Source organism: Bombus impatiens, unplaced genomic scaffold (assembly GCF_000188095.3).
Source record: "Bombus impatiens unplaced genomic scaffold, BIMP_2.2 scf_0037, whole genome shotgun sequence".
Lineage (NCBI taxonomy): Eukaryota > Metazoa > Arthropoda > Insecta > Hymenoptera > Apidae > Bombus > Bombus impatiens.
Genome location: NT_176456.1, coordinates 617,016 through 632,714, shown reverse-complemented (window position 1 = coordinate 632,714; position 15,699 = coordinate 617,016). Strand labels below are relative to the sequence as shown.

Sequence of the window (15,699 nt, the reverse complement as noted above, 5' to 3'; positions counted from 1 at the left end):
TGCCTCTGCGTCCCGGAGAGGACGACGATGAGCAGCCAGCCGACTTTAGTTTGGCAAAGAGACCGAAATTGTACTTCGGCGATCCGACGGAGGAGGATCTCGCGAGCAACGCGGACAGCAACGAGGACAACGACTCGATGGGCACGATCGATCAACAGAGCTACTCCGTGAGCCAAAACTCGATGAACTCGACGTCCTTGCACAGCAGAGGCGTGCGAAAGAGGAAGTCTCAGCATCCTACTCGATGCGCCGTTCTAACCGAGGTTCACTCTTCGTCCACAGACGGAGATTCGTCCAACGACGAGGAACGAGTACAAAGACGTTGTCTGTCGGAGGGTGCAGGAATGTCGGCGATAAACGACTTCCAGAGCCAACCGGAGGATATGTCCATGTCCAGATTGGAAGCAGAGGAGCGGAAGATCTCCCCGAGTTCTCCAAAGAATCTGAGCTTCAACGACCACGAGTCGAGCTCCCGTTCGCCCGAAACGTGCAACGCAAGGGATGGGACGCGGACGAACGGTGGCGGTGGTAAACGCGATACGGCGTCGTCGCAGGAGAACGTGGAAGATCTCTCTCAGGACGAGCCGCGGGATCTGAGCTCGAGAGCGAGCAGCGTGAAATCGCCGAAGAGGCAAATCAGTCCAGAGCCAAAGACGTGCCACGAGCCGGCGGAAACTCGTGCTACAGAAGCCGGCTCAATTTCCGTGGCTTCGATCGGTCAGAAAGATCCGAATTCCTCCGAGTTGGCCGACCGACGGAAGAGCGAGAGCGAGGAGGCGACTAAGGAAGACGAAACAACGACGAGAGTGTCGTTGAAAAAGGAGAAGGAGCCAGAGGAGAAGGCGAAGGAAGAAGAGAACCAGGAGGAAGGTGATGATGAGGAGGATGAGCCGATGGAGGAGGTCGAGGAGGATGATGATGATGAGGAGGTGAACGCGGCGCTGCGTAATCAAGAAGGTGAGCGTCCCGATGATCCCTCCCGTGCCCCGAGCTCGGTCGACAGCCGTCCGACGACAGCCGACGACCTCTCCCACGACTCCTCGACCAACACTTTGCGTCAACTCGAGTCCTTGTCGCAGGGTCGCGCGATGCAGTACACCGGGATGCAGCAGGCGGCTTCGAGGTCTGGCCGCGGCTCTACCAGCCCCGTCAGCCTCACGACGCACCAGGAGACCACCATGGACAATTCCTCACGTGGCTCTCGTTCATCCAGCGCCTCACCCTCCACAGCGGCCATGGATACGGACAATAGCCTTATCACCTATGCCCGTTACGAGAACGGTGGCTTTGTCAGCACCCAGGAGGTTCCCTTGGACCGGGAGAATCCGCGCCGATGTACGGCCTGTGGCAAGGTGTTCCAAAACCATTTTGGGGTCAAGACGCACTATCAGAACGTCCATCTAAAGCTGATGCATCGCTGCAGCGTGGACGGTTGCAACGCAGCCTTCCCCTCCAAGAGGTCACGCGACAGGCATTCGGCTAACTTGAACCTCCATCGAAAACTCCTGTCCACGTCGTCGAGTCCGCCTCTGTCGTCCAGCTTGCCACCAAGCTTATCACCCAGAGTAGACGATACCCAGATGAATCCGTTGTTGCACAACGAGTTCCTCGCGAGATTATACACGGACGCGGGCATCGGTGCTCTCGGAGCTTATCCTCTCACACCTGGACTACCGTCTGCCGTTGATCTGGCAGCCAGAATACCGCCCCCGCATCCTCTTTTACTGCCACCTCACTTGGGAGCTACCTTCTCCGGCCTGTCCTCGTTCGCCTCTCATCTGGCTGGTCTGAACGGGCTTACTCACCAGCATCTCAACCACTTGACCAGGATGTCGCAGGACCAGGGGAACAGACATCCTCCTGGATCAGGTTCGCCAATGTCCTCGCCGGGTTCCGAGGACCGAAAGGAAGAAGCCAGATGCACGATCCCTGGCTGCGACCGGGTGTTTGGCTCCAGAGCGGTCAGGGACGCCCACTCGAAGGACCCACAGGCTCATCGCGACTTATCGGTTCTGTCGACCAGCGGCTCGTGACCGATCTCCTTCCGCGGACGCGACTATTATCCCTTACTGTGATGCCAAAACTGCGATCGTCGATGATCTCGATCGGAACAGGTCAGCGGAAGACTTGGCTCGCGACTTTGACCGAGTATATCCAGTCGTTCGACGAAAACGTGCAATATCGTGGATCCGATACCTTCTAAAGAACCGGAATCTTGCCACCCACGCGGCTTCGATAATTCTGTCATAGTCTGTCTCGAGCACAAAGCCGATCTCGTCGCGGTTCGATGGTTGCCGGACACGTTCAGCGAAAGTACTTAAGAAGCAGGACCCAGGTGATTCGAATCGACCGTTTCATTCACTAATCTTGCCAGCGACAGTGACGACATCCTCTGGGGCAACCTGGGATGATAACTGACGCGTTCCAATCCCGGTTCTCGAGTTAGTTTTCGTGCAAATGCAAGGTGCTCCAATCTAGTCAATTCGGAAACCCTCGGCCACGCCGCTGGAATCGGAAAAATCGTCCACCTCGCCTATGTAGCCGCGCTTGATCGGACAGAATCGTTCTTCGAGGTCGACGAACGAAAAGTCGGAATACACGAAAATCTCCGAACGATCGAAATTCGTAAGTCGAGAGCCTAGCGTGGGAGGTACGTCCGGTCCCGTGAAGGTTCCTGTTCCAATTCGCGTGTCACGGAGCATCAAACGAAAAAGAGAAAGCTGGTCGACTGAGGAGAGATGTTCAGCGAATCGAGCTAGTTCCTCTGCTCGCTTCTTTCCCTGATGATCGAAGGGGCGGTAGAAGGAGGAGACGAATGAAGGGAGTGTGGAGGTTAGATGAAAAATGGAGCGACAAATGGAAAGATCGAACGCGCCCTCGTTTCGGTCTTCCGGCTGATTTTATCATCGTTGTGATAAACGTAACGTTTAGTATAAATATGCCACTTATTTAATCAGTAATCAATTACTACTGCTGTATATATAAACATAGTACCTTTTTTCGATGTATCGCGTAATTAATCAATTAAGCTACTTCGACGCGACCGATGCTACGCGAAGGAACGGAGATGATGACGATAGTTTTGTAAAGGAGAACCGATCCGGGCCGGGATATCGAACCGATCCAAGACGACGCGCTACGCGTTCACTGTCGGCTACGCTATAGATATTAAAGTGCCCAGAACTCTTAATCCTCTCATCGTTCTTCGAATCTTTAAATACGAATCACAATGTTTTTTTACTGCCTTCGTCCGCGTATTGCGATTCACGTGTATAATTCCAAAAACTCAACGCATCAAGTACCCTAAATCATCTTCGATCCTAGGTACCGACACAGTTCTAAACACAGCCCAGATTACTTCTTAACCCATTTGCATTCAAGCGCGGATTAATCCGCGCGCTGCGACTGCTTTTTTAAATTTCCATTTTAATCTAAATAATGTTTTTTTAAATAAATAATTTTTATTTTTTCTCTCTGTTATAAAGAATGTAAGATGCAACGTTTGCGAAGTAATGTCGTCTAGCTATCATTTTGAACAGTAAATTTTTGATAAACTCCATGAAAAATTCGGATGTCATTTACTGCACCTACGACCGACCGCGCACGGTGATAGGGCCAGTCCTCTGAAGTAGAGCATGATGCAAATGGGTTAAATACTATCCTTCGATGCTAAACGCTTTCAAACACTCCTAATCGGCAGTGAACGCACCGATACGCAAAACAACGAGTAAAGAATGACAAAAAGGAATAATCGTGTGTAGAGGTCCGAAGTGATCGTCGCGGCGAGCAAAACGGCGGGCAAACAGATCGATCGCTGAATCAAAGCTTACGTCGTCTCGCGCTAGATAAATGAGAATAGATAGATTTTATTTATTGTTTCCTAGGGATCCTACACGAGAACACACGCTGTACCAGCGGCCAGTAGCGGGCACTGCCGCGGAGATTTCCTTCCTACGTCATCGAACGATCGCCTGTCGTTCGATCGTAGTCGATCGTCGATCGATCGTATTGGAAATAATCGAACGAATTCGGGGAAACACGAGAAAAATACAAAAAAAAAAAAACGTGGAGGAAATTTTGTACGACGTTCGAACGACGATCGACCGTCGTTTCTTTCTTTTTTCTTTCCGTTGTACATACATTGTATACCTTATTTTCGTAGTCTGTGCACGTGCGTGTGAGTAAAACGTCACGCGTCACAGCCAGAATCTGCGTGCGAATCGACGACAAGTGAAAGAAACAGGGAGGAGGGCCGGAAACAGGTTCTTTTTGTACGCGCCTGCGCCCAAACGATTTTTCATGTTTCTCGGCTGAGAACGGCGATGTGAAAGAGAATTGAGAAAAAGGAAAAGAATAAAAAGAAATGATGGCAGCTCGCGACATACGACGAACCCACTAACTAATTACTCGTAAGGGCGAACCAGAATTTACAATTGTAATTATGTATAAACGGAATGCTATGATGTATGATATTATAGATCGATTATAAAGAACACTCATCTTACGAAAATAAATACCAATCGAAATCATTCGTGTCTGCGTTCTACGTTACCCTGCCACACTGTTTTAAACGGTTTAATGGACGTGAGTCAATAAATAGGGGATCCGTTGAGGTTGATACGTTGCAGCGATTCGAACGTACTTAGGTGCACGAGTTTCATGGCACGCTACATACATAGATTTCGACGGACATTCTTTCCAACGATAAGTTTAATGTTTGTAATTGGAAGTTTCGTATCCCACTGACGATAACTTTAATAAAGGACTAGAGTTCTTTTTTCCTTTGATATTAATCATTATATCTTATAACGATGAATTTTTCTACAGTAGAATATTTCGAATCGATGTTTAAGTATATCGTCGTCGATGAATTTCTATCGTCAATTATTTAACCCAGATACATGCATCTCGTTGTTACTTGCAATTGTAACAAATTCGTATCCTTCACAAATCGAAGAAACAAATTTTGACCAACAGATAAAAGGAATTTAATTGATAAGGGAAATAATGACAAAGATTTCGTCCCGTTCTCACTGATAACGATTACACGGAGATCACATCCGTTGACAAAGTATCACACGCTCTATAAAAAAGTCTCGATCGTTCGCGCGTTCTCCGGTCGTTAAACTCGAAACCGTGTTCCCGCGTGGCTTCTCGCAGCGAACCACGCAAAGGCCGCGCAGAAAAACGAAAAACCACCGACCCCGCCTACGACCTCGAACACTCGACCTCGTTTTCTGCGAAAGAAATCCTCTTGAAACGAGGGACGCCGGCTCGTTTATCAGAGATCTCGCGGGCGTGCACGCGCACGCCTACCAATCCTCGTGCCGCGAACCAACGCGAACACCAACACGAACAACGAGACCGAATGAAACAAGTGAAGTACGTGCAAGGAAGAAGAACCGAAAAGGTGGAAGGTTGCTCGACCCTGGCGACCGACCTTTTCTTACGCCGATTCTCCCATTGTCAGCTCCAAACAGACGAAAAAGGTTCGCTGACATCGTTGCTTCATGGTAATTAGAAATGTCCCGGCGAGGGTACGACGTGGTAACGTTCGTAATGGCGATGGAAAGAGGGAGATGGTTAATTACGTGCAAGTGGACCAGAGGTGGACGAGATGCTTTCGTGCGTTGGCCCTCACGGAACTCACCGCCGGCCTTTAATCGGCCAGACAGATTAGATTAGCACCTTCGATTCCCTGAGACCCTTAACGTACGACCTGGCCGCTTAATAACGGGTACACGCGAAATCGAATCCTTGGAGAAAGAAAGGACTCGCGAAGATGAGACGTGATTAGAAACGGGGTTGTTTCGAGAGGGAGGGAACCTCGATCTGCTACGTTTAGTTTAGCTGGCAAGATGAGAAGATGCCGCAGATTCTCTGCTTCCTCTTAAATTACGATCGTTTAATAAATATTATTGTTGGCTCTAATCTCAACGATTCAAATTCCAACGTGTCGAATACCAGACAGTAGAGTTACCTACATCTTTTCCCTTTTGATCACGAACGTTACGTCTATTTCACTATCTGATCGTTGAATGGCGTCAGTATTTAATTCTCATTGTAGAATCAGTAAAATAGACGGTCTGAGACTTTTGTATCGACAATGTGTATATGCAATATCCGAATTTCTATCATCTACCTATACCAATTTACAAATTAACAAAGTCCCATTCCTAACTTATCGAATGCCAGTCACGTGGACGATCTTTCCCTACGAAAGGACGCGAAATTCGATATAGAAGTTAGTAAAGCCAGCCTAGTGCTCGTAAAAACAAAAGACTCGCCACGAAGGCCCGAGATAAATGGATTTGCTGCGGCTTAGAAGCCGCGAGCCCGGCGCCGAGAACGCGTACTCGGATAGAATTTTACTACCGCTTCTCCGAGACGCGCACGACAGGTGTAGCGTGGGAGCAAGAGGGTTGCCAAAGGGGATGGAGATGTGGAACGGCAGGGAGAAGGGATTGGACGAGTGGAGAAAAAGGAGAAAATCGGCGAAAGAACGAGAAGGCGGTCTCCGGTGAACGTTGGCTCGCCCATCGATCCCCGCGCACCCCTGTCGCCTCCACCCCCGCCCAGTGATTTCCATACGCCCCAGCGCGCGCCGGAAGCAACGATGGATCTTCTCGATTTTACGTTTTTTTCTCTAGAGACGAGAGTATCCGATAGAAAAAGTTCCATCTTTCGATCGCGAGGTAAACGCGTTTTACGTTTATTTGCAGTTGGAGTGAAGAGTTTTGTTAATTGTACAAGACGATTCAAAATTAGACGATCGAAACGTGTGGAAACGCGCATTGATTTATAACAAACGTTATTTCGATTTTGCAGGATCGTGATATATTTAACAGGCATAGTTTCCTGATTCATCTGCAGTTTTTGTTAGACCGAACCGATCATCCATCAGTCGTATTCACAGTTTCAGAGACAAATGTGTTCGCCGTTATTCATTTTTAATGGCACGCGCAGGCTCTGCTTACGATCAAGAAATTTCTCACTCGAATGGTTAACGGGTAACAGTTATTATGGGGACCCCTTAATGTTCGGGTAATTAAAATTGCAATTGGTTAAGGATACCATTATTACTGTCGAGAATCTGGAGATCCAACACAATAATTACCTTGACGAATATTATTTACATTGACGATAACACACTAAAATATTAGCTTCTTTTAATTATTCCTATAAACGAACGAATTAATCCGCGTTTGCACGATAAGACATTTTTATCTATAACATTTAGTAACGATTCGTAAATTGCAAACGAGCTTAATCCTTACAAAAATACGATAGAAAGAAACAATCAGAGGAAAATGTAAGGCGCAAATTTTTCATGATACCTTCGCTAAGCTGTTTTTCTAACAAAATTAATACACTCCACGAACGTTATTATCTTCCGTTTATTATTTTCATAAAACATTTCGTGTATATTCAAATCGTCTACATAATCGTCCGTTTTACGTACAAAACAAATTACACGGTCAGCGGATAACAAAAATCGGAGAATTCAAAATACAATTTTCGACTTTCAAATAAATTTATCACAGCGTATACCCTACTTCTGATAATTTCGACAATTACCCCAGTCGAATTCCGGACAACGAATTTCACTCGTTTAAGAAGCGGTTTAAAAAATCGACGGGCGTTCGTCAAAAACCGCGAGATCCTTCGACGAGGAAAAAGGAACGAAGAGAAAAAGCTTGGAAACGCGAGATTCGCAGTGACAAGCGTACAGCTCTGTGCAAGGGATCGTTTACCAAATTCAGCCTGGAAGAAACGACGGCTCCTCGTTCGGGGGATAATAAATTACCAGCTTTTGAGGTGCGCGCTTTCGCGAAAATTACCCTTCAATTATAACCCCATCGTCGATCCACGATAACGACAAAGTCATAACGAGTATCTGAGTTCCACGCAATGAGAACGTGTCCGTCGAAGCCTGTCGCATTTTATTAAATACTCGTTTCTATCCAACAACCGTGTCAATACACCTGCGAGCCGAAGATCGCTATCGTCAAAGGTAAATTAGACGCGACGAGATGTAGCTTTGACCGTAATTAGATCAGAGGAATTTGTAATAACGTCTTTTGAGTAGCTACTATTCTCTTCTTTCTCTGTTGATCTAGCATCAAAGTGTCCAGCAAAATATTTACCAAGCGAGTAAATACGAAGTAGGAAAATATTTTAATAATATGAAAATAGATAGGAAGACGATCGGAGTATTTGGACATTTTATAAATCATGGGATAAAGTTAAGTAGATAATACCCTCTTAAGGAGAATTATTTTATTCTAGATAATAAACAAACATTGTTTCGCGTTTTCTTCCCTCTTAACGTTTTATTTATTAAGACATAAACACTCGATGATAGACCATACCGTAGAAATAACCGAGTGTAGTGTACGCTTGCATGGCATTCTTTTGTTACTTCAATCGTTTTCACCAGAAGGTACCATTTGGCATGAAAGTGATCGAGGAACGATACTTATTAATAGCGGTTATGAGTCGTTGCATTTCAGAGTAACTGTACGTGATAGCTGTAATAATTGGGAATTATCGGTACGCCGTACGAAATAGAAAAAACTCGAAATTCACGCATTTCACAATTTCGAGATATCCGGTAGGACGTTGATTATATGTACATCGAAGAAATTTATTATTATTCTTTGGAAAGGGGATGAGGAATGGACGATGGCGTACAAATTACCATAGTTGTTCAATTATTTGAAAAAAAGAAACGCTTCCAGATTTCGAACGAAAGAATGACGATAACGTATGCGAATAAACGCAACGACCGATAGTTGTGTTCGTTGCTATTACGCGTGCTGAAATAATTGCTTCCTGCGGTAATTTCCATTTAATCGTGAAAGTTGATTAAAATTAACCGAAATCAGTTAAATAATCGAGCCACCAAACTCGTTTGCGAAAACTTTTCGAGATGTTTACGATCGAGAGGTCGTTCAATATGTCGCTGGAAATGTGGATAATCAAGGTTCATAATACTTACGTATTATTGGAAGAACAAGATCGGACCACCTACGACGGAATAATTTCGTTTCGTCGAGGCTTTTTCCCAAGTTCACCTTCTGCCTTCTGTTTCACTTTATCGCATATTTATGCGTGTAATTACATTTCGTAGTTTCAATTGCAGTGATCAAGGCAGCTATAAAATTTGTAACGTTGTAAAGTATACATGGATCTCGCGATAGTTAAATTTGCGCTATCGATTTAAAATTTGCTTAGGTATACAACTTCTACTTTTAGATTCTTAAACGCATCGTTGGCGTTTATTGCTCGTAAGTTTGTACAATTGAGTATAATTTTGTAAGCAAGTACTCCGTGACATTCTGCTTCTCCATTACGAAGGTCTACCTTCCTTCAACATAGTAATACATCATAAACACATAGGAAAACTGATAGGTTGACACGCATAAAAAATGACCGTTTTTTGTGTCAACTTTAAATTAGGTGAACGCTTATCGCGTCGATCTCGATTCCGACAACACACAGGTGGTGTAATTACGCTATCTACGTGATTAAATATGTATACAGATACATATGTACGTAAATGTCAGTCGCAAACACAGTTACATTATAAACGCATCAGGATACCTTCCTGATACATCACGCGTCTTCCCTAAATCCCTAAATGCTTTCACCTTGTAAACTACAGACAACAGCCCCACCATCTAACCCGCAGAAACCCTATCCTGGAGAAAATGGACGACGATGGGTACGCCAATCGAAGACACGATATATGCTGCACGCCTTGCCGTGGCTAATCGACGCGGTGCAAGCAGGTACCTGGTCCGCAGCGTGCACAGGCGCGCTCTAAATACACGTTAGAAGCGTGGCCAGTCGGTCGTTTAATCAGACGCCGCAGGCGAGCTTCCATGTCGAACCGTGAATATCGGCCGGTCGTATCTCGGCCGAGATAAAAATCACCACGGTAATTTCGGCGTCGTGCACATGTCGCGTCCCATCCGGCCTCTGCCCTCGCGCGGACCCTGCACCGTCCAGAGGATCCACGAACGAGCGTGTTGCTTTATCGCCGCGCGGCGATCTATCGATCCGCAGCTTGATTTCGATGCCGCGCGCTGAGCTGCTTCTAATCGTCGCCCCGCGTCCGATCCGCATCAATTTCGCATTCCGAAACGAATAGACGCGTTTCCGACTCTGGCTGGAAGGCGAGGAGAAATTTTTAGGCCTCTTCGTTTCGAACATTTTTAGATTCTCGAAAGTGGGACAGATCAACCGTTGATTGAGAATTTATATTTTATTTTGTACAAAGAATTTCTTAGGGAATTATATATTAGAATGTCTAATTATCAATGGTACGGCATTCTACGAATTTATGGTATTCTACAGTAATTGAAGTTATTTATTCTAACGTATCTACCTTTCATTTTTGTGTTCCATTTTACCTGACAATGTTATCAAGTTTTCTTTGCTTATATTCGTCGTGTTTCTCAGGTGTCCTCTATTAATGTCTTAATCATTAAATATATCTTGGCATTCATCTGCGAAAATTATTTACCCTAAAACATTAAATTAATGACCTTAATCTAAATTAGTGTTTCACGGAGCGACAGGAAATCGAGTTCCTGTCTCCTCGAAAGAAATTTCCATATTCCCACGGCGACTCCTTTCGAACGCAATCCCGCAGGTTTCATGGAGAAAACAAAAAAGGTTTTACATCGTTTTCCAGGATATACGCCATCGTTGTTTCCTCGAAGGGGGAACGACCAAATCGCAGATGACAGGCAATCCCCATAGAAGGTGTATCTTTATTGTCGTAATGAGGCTGTTTTAATGCCGTCTGGAACGAGCCTAACGGTCATTAATGGTAACAGTCTTGCCCACCTTTATCGTTATTACGCGATCGTTAACACGTTCACGCGCACGCATATACGGGGTGTCTCGTTTGCATCTTCTTCGAAAATCATTCCCCTAACTGTATCGCTATTTTATATTATATTTATACTGAAATTAATATATTTTCATGTTGTTATTTCGAGAGATATATGCTTCTTATATCACAGACGTATTTCTACGTTTTATTAAATCTATCTTCGATAAAGTTCGTATCGCAACAAAATCGTTCGTTTCGAAAAAGTCTGCGATAATATCGTTTAGAGTTCGTTACAATCTTATCACACGCATTGTATTCGACATATACATACGTACGCAGTGAAAATCAGCTCGAGAATTTCCATACTTACTTAACGTTAAATTAGAATGTAACATCGGTTTTATTTTTACTTACAAGTCGATATAAATGCGTCTTGACACTCTTAATGGAGGAATATTATCGATGCGTCCAATTATCTCGTGCAATATGTAAATTTAACGACAACAACGATAATGAAACTCGTCGAATGACTTGGAATCGCCCTGCGGCGCTCCCCGTTCGGTGACATCCTGTGTAATTAGAATAATAAGAAAAATAAGGAAGTCTCGCGATTAGTTTAACTGTTACGGAATCCAGGTTATCGAGTTTTACATATTGAAACTCCAGACAAAATGACCTCATTTCGCAGCGACTTTGTAACAAATTTTCGCTTTTACTTGCCGAATGATTCATACGTACCAAGTAAACAGAAATTGTTCTTAAAACATCGTCACTCGATAACTATGACATAACTCGACATTTAGGTTTAAAAGGTGTTAACGATCCAACCGAGAATGACAAATTAAAATTGTTACAGGCCGCAGGGTGGTCGCTGATAAAATCTTAAATTTTCAAAACACCTCGCAACGCAAAGGAAAAGAAATTATAAATTTACATTTCTCCCAAAACAATTTCACACGAAAGGAACCTCATCTCCGATAACTTCGAACATCGTTCGATGTAAAATTTAAAGCAAACCGATCCTTCGAATTCCTTCTCGCGTTCACCAAAATTCTCGAAGGCAGACAAGAAAAAAAGGCCGGCACATAAATCGTCCCGCAAGTTGAAAATTAATCACGATCGAAGTCGCTCACTTATTGTTAGATTGCTGCAATCTCGAAACGCCCGTGGGCTCAGGAATTACGCCCGCGGAAGGAATATCCGGCCGGATGGCCGGAATTTCGTTGGCAAATTAAAAGGCGGTCGTTCGATGTTTACCGAGGAACGACGAGCCTTAGTACCGAGTGTTCGCCATGCCGACGAAGATTGGAACGAACGCTCTGACGAGAGAACTCACTTGTAAATCAATTTATTCGTTGACGGGCCGCGTGTGGCGGGCTGCTTCCTTATTAAAATTCGAGGCACGGGCTTGATTTTAACGATCAGGGATACCGTGTACGGTGCATGGGAAGGATACCTGTCCGATGGAATAGAGGTATTTGTTTTAAAGATACCTTGGACGAGTGTCACGAGTAATCGGTTTACGAGGATAGCTCGATTAGGCAACTAGTTAAATTAATAACCTTTCAACTTGCCGATACTTCACGGTGACTAATTGTAACGTTCGGGTACTGCGCAATTTTTGCTTTGTAACATCGCATGAATTTTGTATACCGTTATGAATTATAGTCAATTTCTACGTGGCCAAATGATACAACGAGCACGACAGTTGCGTAATGAATATTCTCTGCATCTCAACCAACCAATATTCCCATCAAGGAAACATCCAATTTTATCGCTTCACATTCTGTCCCATCGGTAACACCATTCTATAAAGAACTGGAAACCCGTGGAGGCAACGCTGTAGTCGAGATTCATGCGAAATTTCGAGCGACCACAGGGCTTTTCCGGTGCGACCTCGCGTCAGTTGGAATGACATTGCACGCGATGCACCCGAGCCATCTGGTATCGGCGATTGTCGCGCATCGAACTGCAACTCTGTCCCAACTGAAACCAAGGTACTAATATACATTTTAACCGTGCAATATCAATGTCATCCATATTTGGCCAACTTGGCTTCTACGTGCAGAGAAACAAAATATCGTGAGAGGTCTGAACCATGGGCAACACCGTTAAACGCGACAATTTCGCGACCGAACCACTGATCTTGGAGACGCGACGCGATTTTTGCTTCCGTTCGAATCGACCGAAGACACGCGATTCTCTCGGACCAAGTTCGTTCACCGAACCCTCTTTTGTCGAAGACTCTGGGACCACCGAGTTTAACGCCTCATTGTTGACACGTTCAGCGAATTCTTTTATTTCGCGTTTTCTCTTTCCCTTCAGACTGTCGTGAGAAATTTGCCGCAGTCGCTCTGCCGTAGAAAGAGATGGCAAAGCTGTGGAATCAAAGTTTATCTGTTCTTCTCTGTGAAAATGTCAAGCGACCGAGCAAATCCCATAATTCACTCGGTGTAATTCGTAACGCAAGGATAAAGAAGAAAATAAAAAAGAAGGACATCGATAGAGACGTTGGGATTCGATCTAAAATTAATATCGATAAAGAAAAGTACAAGGTTGCGTATAATTTGCGTAATCTAAGAAGAAGATACGTGTAATCCACAGTACTGTACCATTTGGTCAGAACTTGTTCTCTTCTCTAAATAGCTTCGCCGTGCACCTGCTAGGAATCATTAGCGAACAATCACTGTATCGATCATCGAAATTGAAATTACTGTAATTCGATTTCGGCATAACTATAGACCCATATGCGTCCCTCCCTCCCACGGATTTAATTATATTATATAGACAACCATCGGGGAAAGAAACTCGATTTAACTATAATCCTATTTATCCGCGTAATTACAAAAAGTCTGAAATAAAAGATCTTAGGGCAAGCGAGCGATAGTAATCTTACAGAAAATCCCAGATACGCATCGAAGAAGGAAAGATTTGGCCGAAAAGATTGAAAGGGGGTGGTTTAATCGAACGGAAGTCCGTAGGATCGCGTCGAGCGACAGGTCGTGGCTCGTGGCAGGACGCGATCATAAGTCGAGAGTAGCGTAACCGCGTGTAGGTTCGCGTTGGGTTCGCGTGGCGTGCACAAAGCTGCACGATCGTGGCCATCGATAACAGGCCGTTATCCGCAACGGCAACAAATTGGGCCTCCATAATCGCGCTAATGCATCAACCGCGGCGGGCACGGGTGTGACGGTAAAATTGCGGCGAGTCCTCTCGTGAAAAGGGTCGATATTATCGCGCGAGGCTTAAGTACGCGAGAAGCATTGTACTCGCTAATCGGACACAGACGGCAGCGCAAAGTGCCTGGCATTTTTGCGCGGAAGCTGTAATCAACGCGCAATACGGTTCCACGTTGAATTAATGGCCGGACATGCCGCCACCACCACCCTCACCCTCTTAGTACACTACCCTCGATCGCTTTGAACGCTTCTTTAGAGCCACGGGGTAAAAACGACTTCGTGTATCCCCCTGGAAGGCTGGCTAGAGGTTTAATCGGTATTTTTTCGATTCGGTTTGGAGAGCGAGGGTGACTGCGTACTACTCCGTATGTCACTGAATACTTTCATGTTAATTTTTTAATACTCCTTTGCACGATGGTAGAGCTTAAAGAACCGAGGTTAGTCCTTACAGGAAAGGATATTCTTTTGAGCTGTTGAAAGCAGTTTTCTTGTCGATTATACAGATTCTTTTCCTTATCTTGATCTGTGTAATATACAGAGTGGTTGGTAACTGGTGGTACAAGCGGAAAGGGGGTGATTCTACGCGAAAAAAGAAGTCGAAAATGTAGAATAACAATTTTTCGTTCGAGGCTTTGTTTTCGAGAAAATCGACTTTGAATTTTCGCTCGGTACGCGTGCACTTCGTCGCGTTTCGTTATAACGGATCTCACTGTAGATTTTTAAAAGAATTAAAAAAAAGAAATTTTTATTCTATATTTTCGACTTCCTTTTTTGCGTAGAATCACCTGTCGCGTACTACGATAGGTATATCACACGCAATAAATTTTGCTCGCACACGTTACAAATTTATAGTTGTAGCTCTTGTATCAACGAACGAGACAATGACGTTCGCAGCGAATCTGACGAAACTCGTTCCAAACTAATATACGACTCTTTCAAGCGAAACCATAAAACGCTAAAAAAAAATCGGCTACCAAAAGCCATCGAAATCTTCCGACTTTTCAAGGAAGCGACGTCCAAGAAGCCAAACAGCCTTCGACATTTACCCCGATCGACGTTAACGTAAAAAGGAACATCGAAACGCGTTGGAATCGAGCTCGGTTGGCGGGCCGGAAGAGAAGGGGGACTGCGCGATTCCGCGGCGAACGATGTTCAACCGACGCGCAATTGCATCCTCTCTTTCCTGTTCGGCAGTAAAACGATCCCCGCGTCTTGCGTCTCTCACGGTTCGCGGCGGCCGGTCAAAATTAGAAAAGTGCCGGTATAAAACCGAGGGAACGAGTTAGTTACAAGCTATGGGGCGAACAGCTGCCGCGTCCAGCGCGACTCGAACGTCGGGATATCACGCGAGAGAGATACGGGGACCGTGGGGCCGGAAGCGAGACGAGGAACACGAAGAACAGGACGACGCTGGATCTTCATGGTGGAAATGGAAGAATGTGAAGAGGGAGAGGGAGAGAAGGCCGAAGACAACGACCCGCCACTCAGAGCCTCGTAAAAAGGACGGAATGTCACTGAATGACGGGCCGCGGGTCCATCGAGTCCGGTAAGTAATTCTTCGGCAATTACATAATTACTCGTGGTTAGCGGCTGCGCGTTAGACTGGTCGTGCTTGGTCGCGCGGACCAGAGAACGGTCGTTACGATATTTACTACTATATAATGGCTGCCCCCG

The 15,699-nt window shown here is 45.2% G+C and overlaps 1 protein-coding gene across 1 annotated transcript in view; it reads left to right on the top strand.

The window, feature by feature from the left end:
* The window catches only part of LOC100750063 (zinc finger protein basonuclin-2-like), a 33,429-nt gene extending 28,898 nt beyond the window's left edge, over positions 1-4,531 (top strand). The window contains 1 exon segment of the mRNA XM_024370253.2: positions 19-4,531. Coding sequence (XP_024226021.1) covers positions 19-2,033 — 2,015 coding nt within the window. The 3' untranslated portion in view covers positions 2,034-4,531.
* The last annotated feature ends 11,168 nt before the right edge of the window (positions 4,532-15,699 follow it).